The 18,876-nt window shown below is 36.2% G+C and overlaps 2 protein-coding genes across 8 annotated transcripts; one reads left to right on the top strand and one right to left on the bottom strand.

Moving 5' to 3' along the window:
- Positions 1-5,841: 5,841 nt before the first annotated feature.
- LOC113208423 (WD repeat-containing protein 81) lies at positions 5,842-15,122 on the bottom strand. The gene is made up of 30 exons (XM_052273548.1): positions 14,870-15,122; positions 14,668-14,780; positions 14,467-14,593; positions 14,202-14,376; positions 13,849-14,114; positions 13,608-13,772; positions 13,337-13,531; positions 12,980-13,252; positions 12,594-12,794; positions 12,364-12,509; positions 12,118-12,293; positions 11,884-12,035; positions 11,518-11,808; positions 11,263-11,442; positions 10,874-11,143; positions 10,614-10,777; positions 10,173-10,514; positions 9,731-10,062; positions 9,415-9,635; positions 9,074-9,323; positions 8,772-8,947; positions 8,367-8,692; positions 7,900-8,300; positions 7,685-7,809; positions 7,498-7,592; positions 7,166-7,373; positions 6,748-7,068; positions 6,524-6,673; positions 6,296-6,402; positions 5,842-6,219 (listed from the first exon to the last, which is right to left on the bottom strand). Exons 1-30 carry the CDS (start codon positions 14,870-14,872, stop codon positions 5,988-5,990), a joined length of 6,183 nt encoding a protein of 2,060 aa, XP_052129508.1. The 5' UTR covers positions 14,873-15,122; the 3' UTR covers positions 5,842-5,987.
- Positions 15,123-15,241: 119 nt separating this feature from the next.
- Positions 15,242-18,833, top strand: LOC113208438 (UDP-glucose 4-epimerase; the record flags this gene model as incomplete). Of its 7 annotated transcripts, none has more annotated exon segments than XM_052273555.1 (8): positions 15,247-15,366; positions 16,311-16,407; positions 17,334-17,476; positions 17,567-17,688; positions 17,768-17,881; positions 18,019-18,198; positions 18,276-18,456; positions 18,549-18,833. In XM_052273555.1, coding segments are annotated over 8 exon segments (1,198 nt in total), but the record flags the coding sequence as incomplete, so codon positions are not given.
- Positions 18,834-18,876: the final 43 nt, after the last annotated feature.

Raw genomic sequence — 18,876 nt, 5'->3', positions numbered from 1 at the left:
GAGAAATTTTTCGTCAGCTCAATTTCCCCATATTATGTGAATATATGAATTTTTAAATGAAATACTTCTGTGGATTAACAACCAACTCATAGGATCCGGACACCTTTTCTGTTTTTAAGAGAACAGCAAAGGAACCCTAAAATACCCATATCACTTCTTGTGCTTACCAATATTTCAAAATTTTATCAGTAGTGCAAGTGCTTGTGACATAATGCTGGTGAAATGTTGAAAACATAATTGAATTTAATTGTCCTGTTGTCTAATTTGTAATAGTAAATTCTAGAAAGATACTTTGGACCATCCAAATTGAATATGTCTGTTCAAATAATCACATCCAATGAGATGCATAGAGTCATCAACCAAAAGACACTCGGTTGTTGGTAGGAATGGAAGTTGTAAGGAGGAGTTGTCAAGGAAAGTTGCTGAAGTCATTATATCAGCCTTATTATTCATTTCTTATGACATGTTACCACATGAAATATCCCCTCCATTAATTTTATGGTTGTGAGTTGTTGTAATGGCACTTCCTAGTTTAGTGTGTTTAGTGAGAGTTGTAGCTTTCGATCTTAATTTTATTTAGAATGCTTTTTTATTATACAGCTTTACAAAAGTTAAGTGTGACAAAAAAATGTACTCATGTGATGAATGTGTTTGTTACTGTTAGGCAATCATGGGGGATATTCAGTCAAGAGGTCTGATTTCTGTTGTCCTTCTTTGTGAAGTGCCTTTTTTGAAGTCCTTAATGTGATTTCTTAAAGACCTTTTATTTTCTTAGTCAAATGAAAATGTGCAATTTATGTTCATGCTGAAACTTAAGGAAAATTGTTTAAACAGTTAGCTAAATGGCAAAGTTTGACAATCTGTATTAAGTCAACTGCCAGTGTTGTTTCTCAGGTGATGGTGTGAAGATTGTAAATAATTGTTGGGGCTTTGGATTGAGGGGATAGTAGGGTTTCCAGCCCTGGAAGACTACTTTTTGCTTATTCTTTTAAGATATTCCAGCTGGGTTTCTTTAACCCAGATATGCTTTGTGCATCAGCTCATTCTTTGAAATGTAAGAATTCCTACTTGAATGAAATGTGTACTCATTTAGTGAGCTTTCATTTTTAATTTATTTTTGTCAGTAGTCTTGCAATCCGCTTCCTTGTGAGTTCTATATGTTATGGCTGAGGGGGTTTGCTGAACACTGAATGGTGAAAGAAAACTTGTTACTATAGAAGCTCATAGTGAAGCAGTGATATTCTTAACGCAGTGTTGAACTTATGCAGAGACTAAAAATTTTTGTATTTATGGTCTATTTTGATGTTAACAATCTTTTTATGTCTAATGTTTTGTGTATTTTTGAACAATTTGCTGTGGAATTCTGTTAGATCTAACTCAGGACACTCACTTTCTTTCCAATGGGAGAGCAACTTTCAGAGACAGGGTTCTTCAACCATGTTATTGACATAACCATTATTTGTCCATATCGAGAAATCTATACTTGTGGAACACACATTTTGATTTTGATTTGCTCAAAAAGTTCATGTTAATTAATTTAGGCATTGGTCCTCTACACAGCATTTTCTATGGTCCTATGATACATCTGCAGTTAATGCAGCGTACCATAAACAAATGGTGATACATAAGGTGAATAGAAGCAAGGTTAGTGTTATTTGTAGGGAAAGATCTCGTCTATTGAAATACGATCTGCCATGTTAATAGTCATGAACCAATTTCCTCTATTGTAATTGTGAAATAAGCAGAAGACTGGAAATTTCGTTAACCATAATATCCAGGTACAAAAGAAACCTGTAAACAGTGGGTACCTTCACTAATTTTCACTTATATCTAAAAGAAAAGTAAATCCTTTATTTTAACCACTGTATCAAATATGCAGAGCTTACTTTACCTTATTTTCAATATAACAATCAAGTGTAGGGCTCAAGCGAGCTTACAACCTGGTCAGCAGTGGAAAATTGCTCTCCAATTTGTCAAAATATGTGCCTTTTTTTATTAAAACTAAAAACAGTTGTCTAAGTGAAACTTATGGATGTAAACATTGCTTTTAATGCTGAGTGTATCAAACACAATGTGTGATAAAAGGCATTCAGATTTATATATTACTGTTCAAATAAGGATAAATTCTTGCACCTAGTCCAAGCTTTTTCATTTCTTCTATTTGTGTATCTACTAATTGTGATTTATTATCCTACCTGTGCCTGTGCCTGTATTGTCCATGTCTTTTTCTGTGCATCAGTCATGAAAAGGACTGTATTGTATGATGCATGGCTTGTGGGGCCTAGAATTACTGAGCAGTTTAGGGATTATTTTGATAGAATTGTGCTGAATCGTTATGAAGTTTGTGCAGCATGGAAGTAATTCCTTACCCTCCTTTTTGTATTTGAATACTTCAACTCCATAACCATTACAAAATTTTCAAAGGTGTTTGCTGGAAGGATTTCTAATAACATATGAACAAAATTTTTACTATTACGGCAAAATTTTAAGAGACAATAAAATATTTTACATAAACTAAATTTTCAAATTTATCATAATTAGTAATCTCATGTTATCACTGACGCATCTCTATTACTTACTGGCTGACTGCTCGTAATTCCTGCATCACAATGTTCTTGGTTCTCTAGGTGGTTGGTTCCCGAAATGTAACCAGCTTGTACTCATGTTGCACAATGGACTGAAGCACAGATTAGACTGTATTTGTATTTTCCCTGCACTCAATATGTTGTAAGATGTTACAAATGGAAGCTCTTAGTCACTTTCCAATTCCATTTATCAGTCATGACAAAGTAAAAAGTACCCTTGATCAGTATTTATCTGTGTATGCTGAAGATTTTAGTCCAAAATGAATTTAATTTTGTATAATAGATATTTGTTCAACATGTGTTGTTGGCTTTCCATACAACCGAAATCAGCCCCTATTTTCTGCCATTTTGGTGCTGTGGATTTTGACTATTTTACTGTATTCCATTTCTTGTGTTCCTGCCAAGTTCAAATGTTGGAATGTTGCACATATATTACATACTACTTAATGCTTGCTATGAATGAAATTTCATAATGTGCTTGCTGTGAATGAAATGTTGCATTGTGTATCATCTTGGTCTTAAATAAAATAAAGCTTAAGAAGTAAACTCTATTATAGTTCCTGCTCTACTCTTTAATGAGTGGCAACCTTGAATCATGTGTGAGAAAATTTGTGCCTGAAGTAATCCAGGCTTTGTACGAGACAACAGTTAGCACACTTAAAAAGAGTTCGAATGCAAGATGGATGTCCTTGAACTAATGATCTGAAGACATTCAAGACATTTGATGAATCACTGAGTAACAATGGTTATTGAATGAATCTCTTAAGAGAAAGTGCTCATACCTGAAACGAATGAAACCAGTCCCAAAGTTGTTGAAGTCTGAGTTACTACAGTAAATCATACATGAGCAGATAAAGCAATGTTTTCACTGAGAACAAATCATCCAAAGGAGTGTCAAAACTATATCAGAATGAATGCACCACTTATTGTGTTTTGCATTTGTCCAGGGGTCTTTAGCTCTTCATATAATACTGACTGCACATATACCTATATCATAGTGTCAGGAATCAATTTGTTTAGAGGAAACCAGTGCCAAATTTCAAAGTCACTAATTTCATCTGAACATGTTCTGCTTTCTAATACAGATTATTAAACACTTTGTAGCATTGTTTACTATCTCATACAGTGTCAGACTCTAGATTGCAAACTATAGAACTTTGTGTGTTAGTAGAATATTTAAGCATTTGCTCACAATATTTGTCTTCTGTGTGATACATTTTAAAGTGAACTTTAATTGTAAATGGTGTAGTGTTTCTGATATCCCAATATTATTTGTTTTTTTGTTTTTTTTTTACATGGGTGTACTGCTTGATTTAATTCTTTAGTAGTACAAACATGCTTCAATTCTAAAGATTAATAACAGTAAATATCAAAATAGTGTTGGTATTGTGGAATTGTCTTTGTTGATTTTATAAATATAACTATATTCAGCAAATATGAGCTTTTTTCATGCATGTACTAATGTAATCGAGTCTTACTTAGAATTTCTACTAAGGTTTCAAGTTTGTTATGTATAATTATTAAAAGAAAAAAAACGAACCATGTAAGATTCCATTTGTTATACCCATGTATGTTCTTTGCATAATTTCAAACTGTGTTCTACTTGTAAAACTTAGTTTTAAATATGCTGGTCGTGATAATGCTTGATCGGTTCACTTTCATCAATACAATTTGGGTTGGTTCTTTGCATCCTGAATGTGTTGAATTTTCTACTATCTTTTTCTCTCTCTCTTTTCTCTCTATAAACCTATAGAGTAGAGATGTAAAGATGGTTAGGGTAACCTTGTGATCTGGATGCTGTCATTAATGAGGGAAGAGGTTGCTGGTTAACTGGCTGGCTCAAATTATGCATTATTAAGTCATAAGCATGAGAATGGATTTCAACGCAAGACTTAGTGGCATTGCATTGCTCTCAACTTGTGATTTTGTCTATAGACTGGAGCTTAAATTAAAGTACAATATTTTTGAAATAAATGAAGGAAAACAAGATAATTGAGTTGAAATAACAGAACATCACACTATTTTGAATCCACTTTGTGTTCCATTTGTAGTTCATGGAAACAACTATTTAAAAAAAAACGCACCAAGAGTGCTAATGAATGGTTGAGCTTAGGAAGTTTACTAATCACCATTTACTAGGTCCACCAGGTACACAATATGGTTACTGTAAGGCTTGGGTCTTGGCTAAGAGGATGGTGTCATCATTTCCATGGCAGAAAGGTCAATATGTAAATGTTTTTTTCTTTTCCTTGGAGGGACTTTGGTTGAAATATTTTGCTGCATGCTTCTTGGCACTTTTCTTAAGTATTCTTCTAAGCTATTTTTATTTTTTGTCTGATTTCTAGTTGTGTGTTTAAACTGTTATTATTATTGAAATGAGAACTGAACTTTGATTGAAATTTGTTTTTGACTGTTTGGTACTAGTCTGGGAAGTACAACGTTGACTTATTTTCACATGATATCCTGTCTTCACCGCTGAAAGCTAATTGACTGGCCAAAGCCAATGAACCGTTATTCTCGTACAATGAAATATTTAAAAAACTTAAACATCTGTGACACTGAATATAAGATTTGATTTTATTGGTTAATAGACTCATTTAATTTTCATTCAACTTGACATTCTTGTCACGAATCACTGATGTGAATATTGTTTAGCACACTTCAACCAGTGTGTCTCTTAAATTATTCCCATTTTTTAGAACTGTAGTGATTCTTATGAGTGTTTGGTTTTCATATCTTTGTTTATTTTTGTGGATTATTGAGCAATCAGTGCGACAAGTATTGATAAGGATATGGTAAAGTTTCCCTCTGCAATACCAAATTAATGTTGGGGGACCACTGTGATGTGATCAAAAATGGAACTATCATTAATTAGATGATTGGCAAAGTGGGTTCTGTTATTTTTTTTCGAATGTTGTTGCTTCATTAGAAATATTTGTTATAAACACAGTCATGGTTATCTACCTTAGCCTATGGTGTTCTTTTGTTCGTTTTTTTTGGTGTTTTAAGATTTTGTGTAATGAATGTTCTAGAAAATGCCAGTGACTTTTGAAGGATTTGATTTGTTAATATATTAATATATGTTGAACCATGTGATGTATAGTAATATATTAATTTATCAGTTTATATTATTGTACCATCCTTAAGTGTAAGACCAGTATGCATTCAATAAAGGTTGTCCTCATAAATCATTTTCAATTCTTTGAATCCTTCCTATTTGGCTTGAAAAGTTGGGGCTGAAATAATGTTAACAAAGTTCATAGAAAAAACTTTATATTGTTCAAAAATTTCAAGTGGTACAATTTTTGGACACTTAACGAAATGATGATAAAATATAATCTCAAACATTTGGAATATATCACAGATATGGGAATGGACCTGATACTTTTACCTAATTACAATTTATGACAGTAGAGTTATGATCCCACTGTCAGCACCTAAAAGAAGAAGACGATTCAAGGGGAGAACAGCCATGGTTGTAAGAACCCCTTTAAAAGTATCTGATCGGAGCCGAGTTGATGAAAATGATGCAGCTGAGTCAATTGCTGTGTGAACACCAATCCTATTGGCTGTGGTTCCAGATATTAGCTCAGAGCAGTATGCACCAAGACAATGCACAGGCTCAGTTGGTCCTCTGTAATAGAGTTCAAAGTGGAAGTCCTACGGAAGATATAGAATGCCCTGCTAAATCTCAAAGTAGGTGATCTTACCTCAGATGAAATCTCAGTTTACCATCAATAGCATTCCATACAGAAACTGTTTGGTCCAAGGAAGAGCTAACTAATGTAGTGTCATTTACTGCAACCAACTGAAGTACCTTTCAAACAATACATAAGTATGTGGTGAAAAAGAAAATGAGTGTATAGTGAAACAATACATGAATCTATGGTACATAAAAACTTATTTTAATTCTTCAAAATATTGGATGCAATGCTTACTTCTCCTTCATGCCCTTTCCATGATGCAATGATAAGGCCTGTACGTATGTCAAGTATAGTGAGGAATCCGGATGATTGGCCAACAGCTGCCCAGAAACCACTTGGACCAATAGCCATGCACCTGACAAGGCCAACAGGGGTCAAAGATACCTGATAATTTAAAACCAGGGTTGATATTACAAAATAATAAACTAAATCAAAATAACCCTGTTGAAGGCCCCTACCTTTAATTGGTTCACATAAAGAGATAAACGGGCGTCTAAAAGACGCAAAGTAGAATCTGTAGTGGCAGCTAAAATGGCAGGAGATGGAGCTGGTAAAGCTCGCAAAACATTGATTGGAGGTGGACTACGCGTAGTGGTGGACCCTCCAAGCAGTTCTCCAGGCTGATTGCAAACCACTTTGCCATACCATGGGTCCCACAGTTGCACAACAGAATCACATGATGCCACTAGTCTCAATGATTCAATGAATGTCAGAGAAATAATTGATTTCCTATGTCCTGAGAAATTCCACTGACATTGAGAGACTGTACTACCATCACCCTAAGTAAGGGGGAGGGGAAAAATATTATGAGAAATTAAACAGCAAGTGTAAAATAGAAGCATCGAATAATAGATAGATAAAATCAATTCAGCAAACCTGACTTCTGAGAGACCATAACTTCACAGTTTTGTCTCGGCTTCCGCTTAAAAAGCTGTTTTCATTACCCAAAGCAACAATACTTCGAACAGCATTTGTATGCCCAGTAAAAGTTTGTAGTTTAATTTGTTTGAAATTGAATCTGCAATCTTTCTCTGCCCTGCCAATTTCATGCTCCCAATAAGCAAGCCAATTTCCTCTGAGATGTCTAAGAACAAAACAAAAAAGGAATAAGGCAGCCGTCTGAAAAGTTAGTTGCTTGTGAACAGGAAGAAATCCATAATTCATTAGATTACTAAAATGTTTCAATATGTCTTCCTAGCCAATATTACCTGGTCGAGCTGGTTTCCACACGCAGGTGAGCTTGAGCCATGGCTTCATGTTGCACCTGTTCGATACTTGAGCCACCACTCTGTATATCTGGACGCTGGATGAACATATCCACAAATTTTTAATAATTCCTTCATTAATAAAAATGCAATTTAGATTAGAGTTTGTAACAACTGGTTCTCTCTTTACCTGTAACTCAATGCGATTTCCAATTAAGGCAACATTGGTCCCAAAACTTCCAGACCCTGCTCTATCCATGTCTAAAGGAGTAGGGGGAGACAAGTAATCTGATAGGTAAAACATGTCATCTGGCACTGTAAAGCAGAAAAGGCAAGTTTTAAAAATTTTGGACGCATGGAGAGAGAAAAAAATTGATTGTGAATAATATCTTTAGTGAAACTTACCTCCACTGGGAGCTGCATGCTGCATCTCTTGCTCATATTCAAAGCAAAGGTCTTGAATCAATAGATGATTTTTAAGGGCTTGTTCCACAACTGGCTCCCCCAAGAATCTGAAAAATGGTATGTAGACTAGATGAGCAAGTTGTGGGCTGAATACTAAACAAAGCTCATCCTGTGCCTGTTTTCTGATGGGGTCAGAATCTAAAGCGTCAGAGCTGCCTTCCGCCTCTGGATGAGGCTTTCGAGCAGGTTGTGGAGGAGAGTATGAATCAGCTGATTCACTATCACACATTCTTGATCGACTTCTAACATGAGTTATCTGCACTGAAGCACCACGTCGAACAGCCCATTCTGTAATGGTTCCATCGCGTCTGATCTCTAAATAACTAGATTCTTCGAGTGATCTGAAACCAAGACAATATTAGAAGGTGAACTTCTTTCCTATTTGGTATCCGTAAATCTCTACCTACCTGAGTGGGCTCACAGTATCCCTCTGGGCAACACTCTCTATAAGAGGTCCGTCTCCTGATGTATAAGAGTTGGGTGTTGCTGAGAGAGTCAGAGCGTTTGCACGATCTAGATGGGCTTTACTAAATGTTAAGAAAAATCGTTGCAAAGCAGGTACAGCAAGATGGCGGTGAGTCATTTCTCTTCCAAGCCGCAATGAAAGTAAGTAAAGAGCATCACAGAATTTTGTTGTTACTGCCATACGAGCCACCCATCCAGATGGATATGCCATTCTTGTAGTTGACAGTAATCGAACTGCAGGATGGAGGATTGTCTTCAGAATTACATCCTACAACAAGAGACAGGACTTATTAGAACAAAATACCGTGACAACTACAGGGCAGCATTAATTTAGTTTATTAACTTGCCTGTAATTGGTCCATCAGAGTATTGTCAGTCATGAAAGGGATGATATGACGCAAAAGAGCAAGACACCCAACTAATCCTGCCTCAAGGTTAAGAGTTAGTTTTCTTCTGCAATGAGCTATTAGTTCACCCATGTGAGGAAGATATTGCAGTACAATTAACTGTTCTCCATAAAGTGCTGCAGACAATACAACATTATTTTGAAATACAAATAAGTTGAAGAAGGGGTTTTCCCAAGATAGATAGATAGATATTTTTGATTTTAAGTAATCAATCAAATCAACCAACAATATACTGCATATACCTGATATTGTTGATAGGCAATGAAGAACATTAGCAGCATTATGGTCACCAATAACATTCCAACCTATGATCTGAAGGTTATCTGGTGATGGGAAAGGAACACCAGGTGAGGACACTGGCTGCAGATTCTCTGATCTTAAGTAACACAGAGTAAGCATTCGTAATAAATTACGAGAAAGATAACGAGCTGACAAAACTGGACCCAATCTGTGTGCAAGCCACACTAGAGAGTCGGTGCTCACATCGCTGACCTGATGACAAAGAAAAATTGAAACTAAATGCAATTTTTTTTCTCTTCAACACCTATTTGTCAAAAGAGAAAATTAAAAATGTTCTTATTACCTTGAAGTCTTTGTCAAGCTTCAAAACAGACGAGCTACCAGATATTTCATTTTGGCATTCATCATCAGATTGCACAACAGATGCATGAGAAAGATTGCCATCAAAACCATCATTGTTTATTTTTAGATCTTCACCATCACTTGAAAGCATTCCTGTATCATAGCTGGTCTCACTGTTCCCTGGAATCGGTATTGTTGGAGACTTCGGACCAGCATTAGTATCTAGGAATTGGAGCAAAGAAAAAAATATTAGCACAGTATTGGAAAAAGATAGGCTTTTTCTATTGAATAAATTGTCCCATAACATATAAACTTACCATATACGTTTGCCTGAACCAAGGGCATATCTTCATAGTCATCACCATCATCTGGATGCAAATCTAATTGATGCATCAGACGATCAAGAGGGGCAGGATCTTCATCTGTGTCAAGAACAAACATTTCTGGCTCCACCTCAGTTTCTATGCCATTTCCACCTAGGTCAGCAGATGTGGATCTTCGAGGATTTTCAGTTTCATTCTCTCCCCCAGATAGATCATCATCCATGGGTGAAAGGAAACCAGCTGAATTTAACGACTTTCCAGCTGATGAATCTTGGTGCACTGTATCAACACCTTCCAATAACGAGGGTTCATTCAGCCCACACGATCTGTGCAAATACAATATACATGTGTATCTAACATGATCTAATACAGGTCTATTTACACACATATATCTAGAGCCTTTTAAAGCATTTCTGATGTATGTATCTGAACTTACTTTAAATTAGTAGAAGCTGATGTGTTTTGCCTCCGCAAACGAGTTCCCTTATCATTAAATGTAGAGTTAGATTTTCGTGAAGACTCATGGTATCCACCAACAGCTTCTACTAAGGGTGTGACAAAATTATCAAGGAATGCTTTTAATCCAAAACGAACAATCAAACGCAGTAAAAATGTTCTATGAAAGAGCTTAGCTTGTTTCATATTCCTATTCACAATCCTCTCACTATCAACATTTCCACCATTGTCTTTAATAGCTTCATCCCCAACTCGAAACTCACTGTATAATTTTACAATGGTTTCCAGCAAGTGGCCACAAGTTGCAGATGGCCCCAGAGCTCTGATGGAACAAAGGTAAATTTTAACAAGTTAACAAACATTTTTAAAAAATATTAGAATAAACCTGACATTTGAATGGAGAGAGAGGTAAGTCACTTACTGAGCAATGGGATCAAAAAGATACCATGTGGCAAGGACGGCAGAGTTTGGGTCTTCCATTAACTGTCTAATGTGGGGAAGTAACAGGGGGACTAAAGATGTGTCCAGTTGTGGGAGTACCAAAGTTAAATCATGAGCTACAGTTTTCACCCAACATTCCCTGAGCTAAAAAAAAATAAATTAAAATAAAAAAATTAAATTAAAATATAAAGCTTGAAAGTTCTTAAAAAACAAGGCTTAACTCATAAAATTAAAAAAGACCTTTTCGGTTAGAATGTACTTTTCGTCCTCTTGACCCTCCGCATTTTCTGATCGCCAACATAGTTCCCGTGAAAGGGATGAATAATCTTGGGATTTTCTCAACAGGGCAAATACTGTCAAAAATTGCTTAGGGAATGCAATCAACATTGATGACAGCAGAGGCTGCAAAAACTGATGAGCCGAAGGAGGAGGAAGCCCATTTGAAGATATCAGTGGATATCGCACTCCAGGGCCACTAAAAGGTAAGTTGTCCGTTTCCTCTCCAGGAATCTAAACAGAATCATAAAAATGCTGTTAGTTTATTAGTGCAAATCTCCCTTTTATACATTCCACTAAGCAGATTAGATAGATGAAACTGTTTTTGTAAATATGACAGATTTCCAACTTACAGTAGAATTTGTGCTGTGTATTTGCAGCAATAAAGAGACAACTTTCCTGACACAACGAGGTAATTGATCTCCACAATGGCGTGCTGCTGATTGGCACACTTGTAAACGTTGCTCATGTGAGGTGGCTGATGCTCTTAGCCTTCCAGCTAGAAAAAGTTCAACTATCAAGCACCCAAGAACCTGAAATACCAATGAAAAATTGTTCTTAATATTGTTCCATAGTGAAAAAAATTTTCTTGCGTATGATAAAATTACCTGCATTTCTCTCAACCGTTTTGAGGCAACAATTTGTAATTTGTACCTTGTCAAAGGTTTTTGGTCAATATCATTAGTTTGGAAAGCTTCCTCACTAACACCATGGTGAAAAGTCTTTCCCAAGAAGGTATGTAAGGATTCTACAGCTTGCAAAGCACTGGTAGGATGAAAGTCACGAGGCAAGTGAATGGTAGAGTTGCTGACATTAACATTTGTAATGTTGTTTTGTGCATTTGTTGAAGCAGCTTTGGGAATCACGTTAGTGCTCGGACACTCCTCAGCAGAAGGTGTCTAAAATTAAGATACAAAATTATGCCAAGAACAAACAAAAATTATAAACTAAGTACTAAAATTTCATTACAATACCAAAAGGGATCCTCGAGATCGACTGAGAAAGCGACTAAGAGCCAAAGGAGAAGGCTTATTTGGAACACTAGACTGCGCTAAAGAGTGGTCATCATCTTCAAATCCAGACCCACAAAGATCCTCTTCCCCGATATCCCGGTCAACTTTTGTGCCTTTTGTGCCAACCAACAATTATACACTGTAGTTGCATTTCTAAACTCATTTGTAAATCTATTCACATGACTTTACACTTACTTCTGAGTGATGAAAATATTCGGGGAGGCACTTTTCCCCAGTAAGGTGAGGCACAGACCTTCTGAGGATGGGGTTGGGTAAAGAGTTGTACCACTCCAGAATTGTTTAAAGTGGTATGACTGTCCACTAAGTGAAGGCATACATTCTTGGCTTTTACTGCTGCAGCTCCAGAAAGCCTAAAACACAGAGATTTTATTACAATGTAGAAAATAGTTTTAGTTTATATCAAACAACAAAACTATTTACTTGTATCCAAATGTTAGATCAATCCAATGGTTGAGACGTTCAGAAACATGAGGAGACTCTAACATTTCTCTATGTCTCTCAACAAATTCTTCTGGACTGGAAACCCAACTAGGTACTTCCAAATCTGGTAAATCTTCATGTGTAGACTAAATTTTAGAAGAAAAACATGGATGTAATTTTATAAAGCAATGAAAACTCCTTCACACAGTGAGAATACACAACTGCCTTACCTTGAAGACAGTGGGATCTGTAAAAAACTCTGGTATACATTCATCAGGAGTCCACTCCTGCATTCTTTGAATGGATGAAGGATATTCTGCTGGTACCCATGTTGACCTGACTACCTTGCACAAAACAGACTTTGGAGTTCTCCTTGATAGATAAACATAGTATGTTATGTCAGATAATACATCTGACACATGATGGGGAACCTGTTTGAACGTGTTGATTATCATGGCTGACATAAGAAATAGCGGATTTGTAAAATTTCTTGGTGAATAATAATACTGCACATACTCAAACATGGCTATGTAAAATGTGTCTATGTAACATATATATATATTTTTAACTATTGGTTTTGTGTATGTGCAGTATTATTAAAAGATTGAGCACTAACCTGCGCACTTCCAACTCCAACATCATAAGTGAGATCAAGTTGCCGATCCCCTTTGTTTAAACGGAATTTAGATTTTGTGAAATCTCGCCAATTCACACCATTTGGAGCAGAAAAATCTGAAACCCAGGGAAGAACGTGATGGCAAGTGGGGTCTCCATGCCTACGTCCAGCTAGGTGGTTGAGTTGGGTCAAATATTCTAAATTGGACATCTGACCAGTGATCCATAAATGACAGGCCTTCTCTAAACCAATACATCGCTCCCGTGTACATTCCTGTTAAAAAGAATACTTGGGTATACTGTGTCAATGTGACATGGTTTGAAATGTTTCATACAAATGTGAAACAGAACCCTATACCTGGTTTGTGTTACTCTCTCTATCAATATTTTGTTCATCAGAGCACTGAGAGTTATCTTTCTGAATAATAGGATCATCCAAAAAAGAAGAATTAGCAGACTCTTTGCCAATATTATCACTTTTAGCAAAAGTTTTGGAGAGCTGCTCTGATCTTAAGGGTACATCATAAATATTGTCCTCTATGAATGGAATGACCTGAAAAATGAGAAGTAGATATCAATTTAGAGTTTTAGATATTTGTTGGCTGATTGTGTGACAATGTAGCACAGACCTGAATCCACAAATTTTCAGACAGGAGGATATCACTTAACGATATATTTCCAAGAACAAGGCCTCTATCATGTAAGGCACACATAACTTGCACCAACTGATACAAAATAAAGAGAGGCTTCGTATGGCAAGACCCAAGTACAGCAGGGCTAAAGCTCACACAATCCTGAAAGTTTTCATGATGTTATTTTTACTACATAATGATTTGCTAATTATATAATATTTGGAAGTTAACAAAGTACCTGCAATGAATGAGCAATGAAGGGTTGAAAAAATATGATAAATGATGTATCAGTTTCAACTGCAACAACAGCTGGTAAAATATTGCAATGAGGGTCTAGCTTGAGCATAATTCGTCTGTTCCGCAGCCCAAAGTCAAGATCTGGACTTCCAGTTAAACTGATAATTGGACAACCATAAGTGCGAGAAATGATGTCCCTCAAAGTTAACTCAAAGCTGGTCATATTGATATGGGGCTCATCATTTGATTCCTTGACCATGTTGCGATCTACACAGGACAAAAGTCGAGTGTCACCAATGGTAAATTATTCTATAAATATAAATTACTGTTGTAAAAAGGAAATTTTTGTCTCACCAGGAAAATATTTTTTGTACATATCCTTCCACATGTTTCGATGGTTAGTGTGGCTTATATAATGAAGTAATTCACCATAAGAGAGAATGGTTTCAGTTGAATTATTCTCGTTAGTGCTGATAGAAGAACGCAAACGAGGAAGAGGAATGACTTGCTTAGCTTGCTTCAGAATGACCTACAGGCAATCAAAGGCAGAAAGATTAAGAACAAGGTCTAAATGTTGTAAATAAAAAGTTAAAATGTCAGCTCATTAATTTTACTCAACCCTCAAATGAAAGCGACGCCAATCTTGCCCTAAGTCCTCTCCTTGTTGTACCCAAGACTGAACCTCATCATCTCCGTAAGTCTCATGATGAGTAAACTCAGGAGCTTGACATGTATGAATTAAAGACCTGAAGCACAAAATGGTGTGAAATATTCAGACTAAACAAATAGCGGGAAGTAGATTTTTAAAATTGATTCTTACTTGAGCCATGTTTTATGAACAGTTGCATCAACGGTACAATCTCTATTGGACCTCCGCAAATAATGTTGAGGAATTCCTAGTACTTCGGTTACGTGGGTTATCGAAGAGAAAGACTAAAATATAAGAAAGTAAAATGAAGGATAAGTAGAAACCTTAGAAATATCAGAATAAAACCAGATGTAAACACATGAAATAAACTGACCATAATGTTTGTGGATGCTGAAGACTAAACAACAAGAAGCTCAAAGAAAAATATCAGATCTACAGAGACATGGTTTGACTGCAACAACATCGAGGAGCAGTACTAATACACTAAAAATGATAAACTGAGGAAAGAGGAAGTTTCCTTACATCAATAAAGTCATCTACCATCTGACTTTGACAGTTCACTACTTGTAAACATTGTGAACCTAAATTTCACGGTAACGAACGACCTCTAGCGGACAGTTTCGGAAGTAAGACAGCTGACGGCCCCGTAAACTGGAGCAGAGGCTTAACCGGAAGTAGTTCTTCTTTCTTCTTCCTTCAATTTTCTCGGCAAGTTTAAAGGGTTAAAAGTTAAAGGGTTAAGTTGTAGCTTCTCGGTAGGCGCTCAAAACCATCATAAGCGCGTATCCTATAAAATGGAAACATTTTCTAGCATTCATGTATTTGTGATAGCATTTCTTTCACACGTTTTCTTGGAGGGAAGCCAGAACGGTGAGCACTACCGGTTTGGTTGTTTATATTTTCTTTCTGCTTGACATCTACATACATTATTCTTTTCGACGACTCGACGACTGACAACCCGCCCGTTGACACCTCCCCCTGCCTCCTTCCACGGTATTCACAATTTAATTCACCGGTATCATTTGTATCATTTTATAGTGTCGGAGAGCATTTCATTAATTCCTTTGCCTCTTTCTTGTATGTATCCTATGAAGCGTTTTTACCGTTCGTGAAATCATGTGTGTGCAGAGGTTATTTTTCCTTGCTGATAGTTTTCCATGCACTTGGGTGAGATTGTCATTTTGTCCAGGAATCGTGAATATTTGAGTTAACTGCTCAAAAATGTTCCATCATTTAAATTCAAAGGGCATATTTAGTTGTCAGCTGCTTTAAAATCTTCTTGCTCTTGGTTTATGTGCTTGATTCATGTGTCTGTTTGGTTTTGCTACAATTCATCTTAAATATCAACTTTAATCATAGTTTTTTTTAAAACATTTAAAATGAAATAAATTTCAATTCATCTTCTGTGTTTTAATCTTATTTACATCTTCGCAAGTCATAATTCAATATGTCATGTGCGGTGGGGTACACAATTATGTGATCGCGACTCACTATATGAGTCAAACCGCACTCAACATAAGTGTACGGCAAACATTTGTATAAAATATAATCTTGAATGTCTAAACTTTTTTAATGGAAGCCAGCTTAAATTTTTAGCCATGAAAGAATTTTAGTTGTTCGTGTGGAATTAATATTGAGTTATTCTAGATGGGATCGTATTTGTTCAGAAATATCTTAGTCTTGGCAATGTGTTTCTATTTCTCAGGTGCTTGGGGGTTATCCAGTTTTCTCTCGTGCAGCTGCTAGCCACGTGCTTTATTAATTGTGCATGCTTTTTATATCGCTTAATGCCGCTGGTTTTTTTTCTAGCGCAGAATTTGATAGAATAAGTATGGAGATTGGAAGGCACAGTCTCGCAGTTCTGGTGCTGTCAGTGGCATCTGTTGTACTCATGAAACAACTCCAAACATGGTATGTTTTCAGCACTACTACTTTTGATTCCCCTATACTTACACAATGAATGATTTGCAGTTTGCATGACATGGTAAATGTTAAAAGTTATTATGGTGGATTGTACTAACACAATAATCCAGAATAAATTTTCCTTCTCTTTTCTTTTATGTCCAGTTTTGTTTTCTCTTGAACTTTAAAGATTTGCTGATGTCTCCATAGTTGTTACCAAAATGGATCCTCTCACACCCCCAAGTAAAATCCGGTGATGGGGCTAGCTCTTATTTTCATATTGTAGTTCATCCTTCGTCTGTTATCTTACCAGCTGCTTATCAAGTGGAGTTCAATTGTTTTTAAGATAATTTCCCCATGAAGATAAGGACCTAGAGGCTAGTAGTCTTTTTATCTCCCTCCTCCCCCTCTCCTTTTCTGCTGTTTTTGCTTTGCCTTTGTGGATCCTTTCATGCAATTGGTAAAACCAGGAGTTAACACCAAAAGAGAAAGAGTCAAGCTGTTCTGACAGTTTTTTATTGGGTATTTATCTTTTACATATGCATATAATTGAAATTTCTCAAAGGTTATATCTGTTTGTTTCAGAGTTTGTTTTTTTTGTAGTATAGCTAAGTACTTTTGCTTTCTTTCTACAATTTCATTTACTAATGATGACACTTGTCTCTTCTCACTTGTCTGATCAATTCTTTGATCTCCCTTAACTTCGCAATTGCTGTTTCACTTTTGCATGACATATGTCCTTCAGGAAGGTGCATGGGTGTCAAATGGATTTGGGCTGCTTGGTGCTTGTGATGGATTTGACATCTTAAATTAGCTGGTTTATTTTGTTTTTGTACTAATTTTTCTCATATTCCAGGAATATTGTGTGTGTCACCCTATTTTTTTCCATCTAATTGTAAGTTTTGTTGGGTCTTTTAAAAACTTTTTCCTCTCAGGAAAGACATGTCTCGAATTTCTGATGAACCCGTGGTCCTAGCCACTGGCGGTGCTGGCTTCATTGGTTCACACATAGTAGTGGAGCTGCTCAATAATGGATTCAGCGTTGTTGTTATTGACAATTTGGTGAATGCTTTAAAAGGTAAAATTTGATAAATTGTATTGTTTTCTTATGAAGGTTTTAGTATGTCTATGAACTAGTTCTGTTAGTAATGCTTCTCTGTCTGCACAGGAAATGATGGAGGTCCCAAACCTGAATCATTGAGAAGAGTTGAAAAAATTACAAACAAGACTGTGACTTTTTATAATGTTGATTTACTTGATATTGATGCATTAAAGAGTGTTTTCTTAAAGGTAATTATAATTTAAAGAAATTTTGCAAGGATTTTTAGACTTGTACTTTAAACAGTATTTTTTCTTTTTGCTATCTTAGCACAACATTGTATGTGTCATTCATTTTGCTGCTCTAAAAGCTGTGGGTGAATCCTGTGAAATTCCACTCACTTATTACAAAAACAATGTAATGGGTTCAATTAATCTGCTTGAGGTAAGTCTTCTACTGTTTAGCAACTGCTTCTTTCTCTTTCTTTACTTTCCTGTGGCAATTTTAGTTTCACAAGGTACATAGCACCTCATTAGTTTTAGTGGCAAATACTTATACTACATTTAATTTCTTGTTGCCAGGTTATGAAAGAATTTAATGTGAAGAAGCTTTTATTTTCTTCTTCAGCAACTGTGTATGGTCTGCCACAGAAGTTACCACTCACAGAAGATCATCCTACTGGTCAAGGGTGCACAAATCCTTATGGAAAAACCAAGTACTTTATCGAGGAAATTCTTCAAGATCTCTGTGCATCAGACAAGGTATCATTAATGTGACTTTCAGAACTGGGTCAAAGTGCTGAACTTGCTCCATTCTAACCTTTTCAATTTTCCTCTAGACTTGGAGCGTTGTTGCTCTGCGTTACTTTAATCCTATAGGAGCCCACAAAAGTGGTTTGATTGGAGAAGACCCCAATGGTATTCCCAGTAATTTGATGCCATATATTGCCCAAGTTGCTACTGGGAAAAGAGCTGAACTAAAAGTATATGGCAATGACTATGACACACTGGATGGAACAGGTAGGACACAGCTTTTGCTTTGGCACCCTGTACATGTTTTATACTACGGTGATGTTAGAAGCACATTCATTTGATACCTTCCATTTGTTAAGGTGTACGCGACTACATTCATATTGTTGACCTTGCTGAGGGACACATCAGTGGTATGAAAAAAGTAATGGACAAAGCATTTAGTGGGTGGCGGGTTTACAATTTAGGAACTGGCACTGGCTATTCAGTTTTACAAATCGTTCATGAGTTTGAAAGTGCAAGTGGAAAAAAAGTGCCATATTCTATTGTTGAGAGGAGACCAGGAGATGTTGCATCATCATATGCTGATCCTACTCGGGCAAAGAAAGAGTTACAATGGACAGCAAAACGCACTCTGTCAGATATGTGTAAGTTCACAAAGGTTTAGTATTCAAAATGTAATTTTAACCT

Source organism: Frankliniella occidentalis, unplaced genomic scaffold (genome assembly GCF_000697945.3).
Source record: "Frankliniella occidentalis isolate FOCC.00 unplaced genomic scaffold, Focc_3.1 Scaffold282, whole genome shotgun sequence".
Lineage (NCBI taxonomy): Eukaryota > Metazoa > Arthropoda > Insecta > Thysanoptera > Thripidae > Frankliniella > Frankliniella occidentalis.
This window is presented reverse-complemented; position numbering and strand designations above follow the sequence as displayed.

What these genes read in the sequence shown, in the direction of transcription:
- LOC113208423 (XM_052273548.1), bottom strand. An exon ending in GTGGAAACCAGCTCGACCAG is followed by an intron (nt 7,374 to 7,497) that starts GTAATATTGGCT and finishes TTTTGTTCTTAG; the next exon opens with ACATCTCAGAGGAAATTGGC. An exon ending in TTTATGTGAACCAATTAAAG is followed by an intron (nt 6,674 to 6,747) that starts GTAGGGGCCTTC and finishes TTAAATTATCAG; the next exon opens with GTATCTTTGACCCCTGTTGG.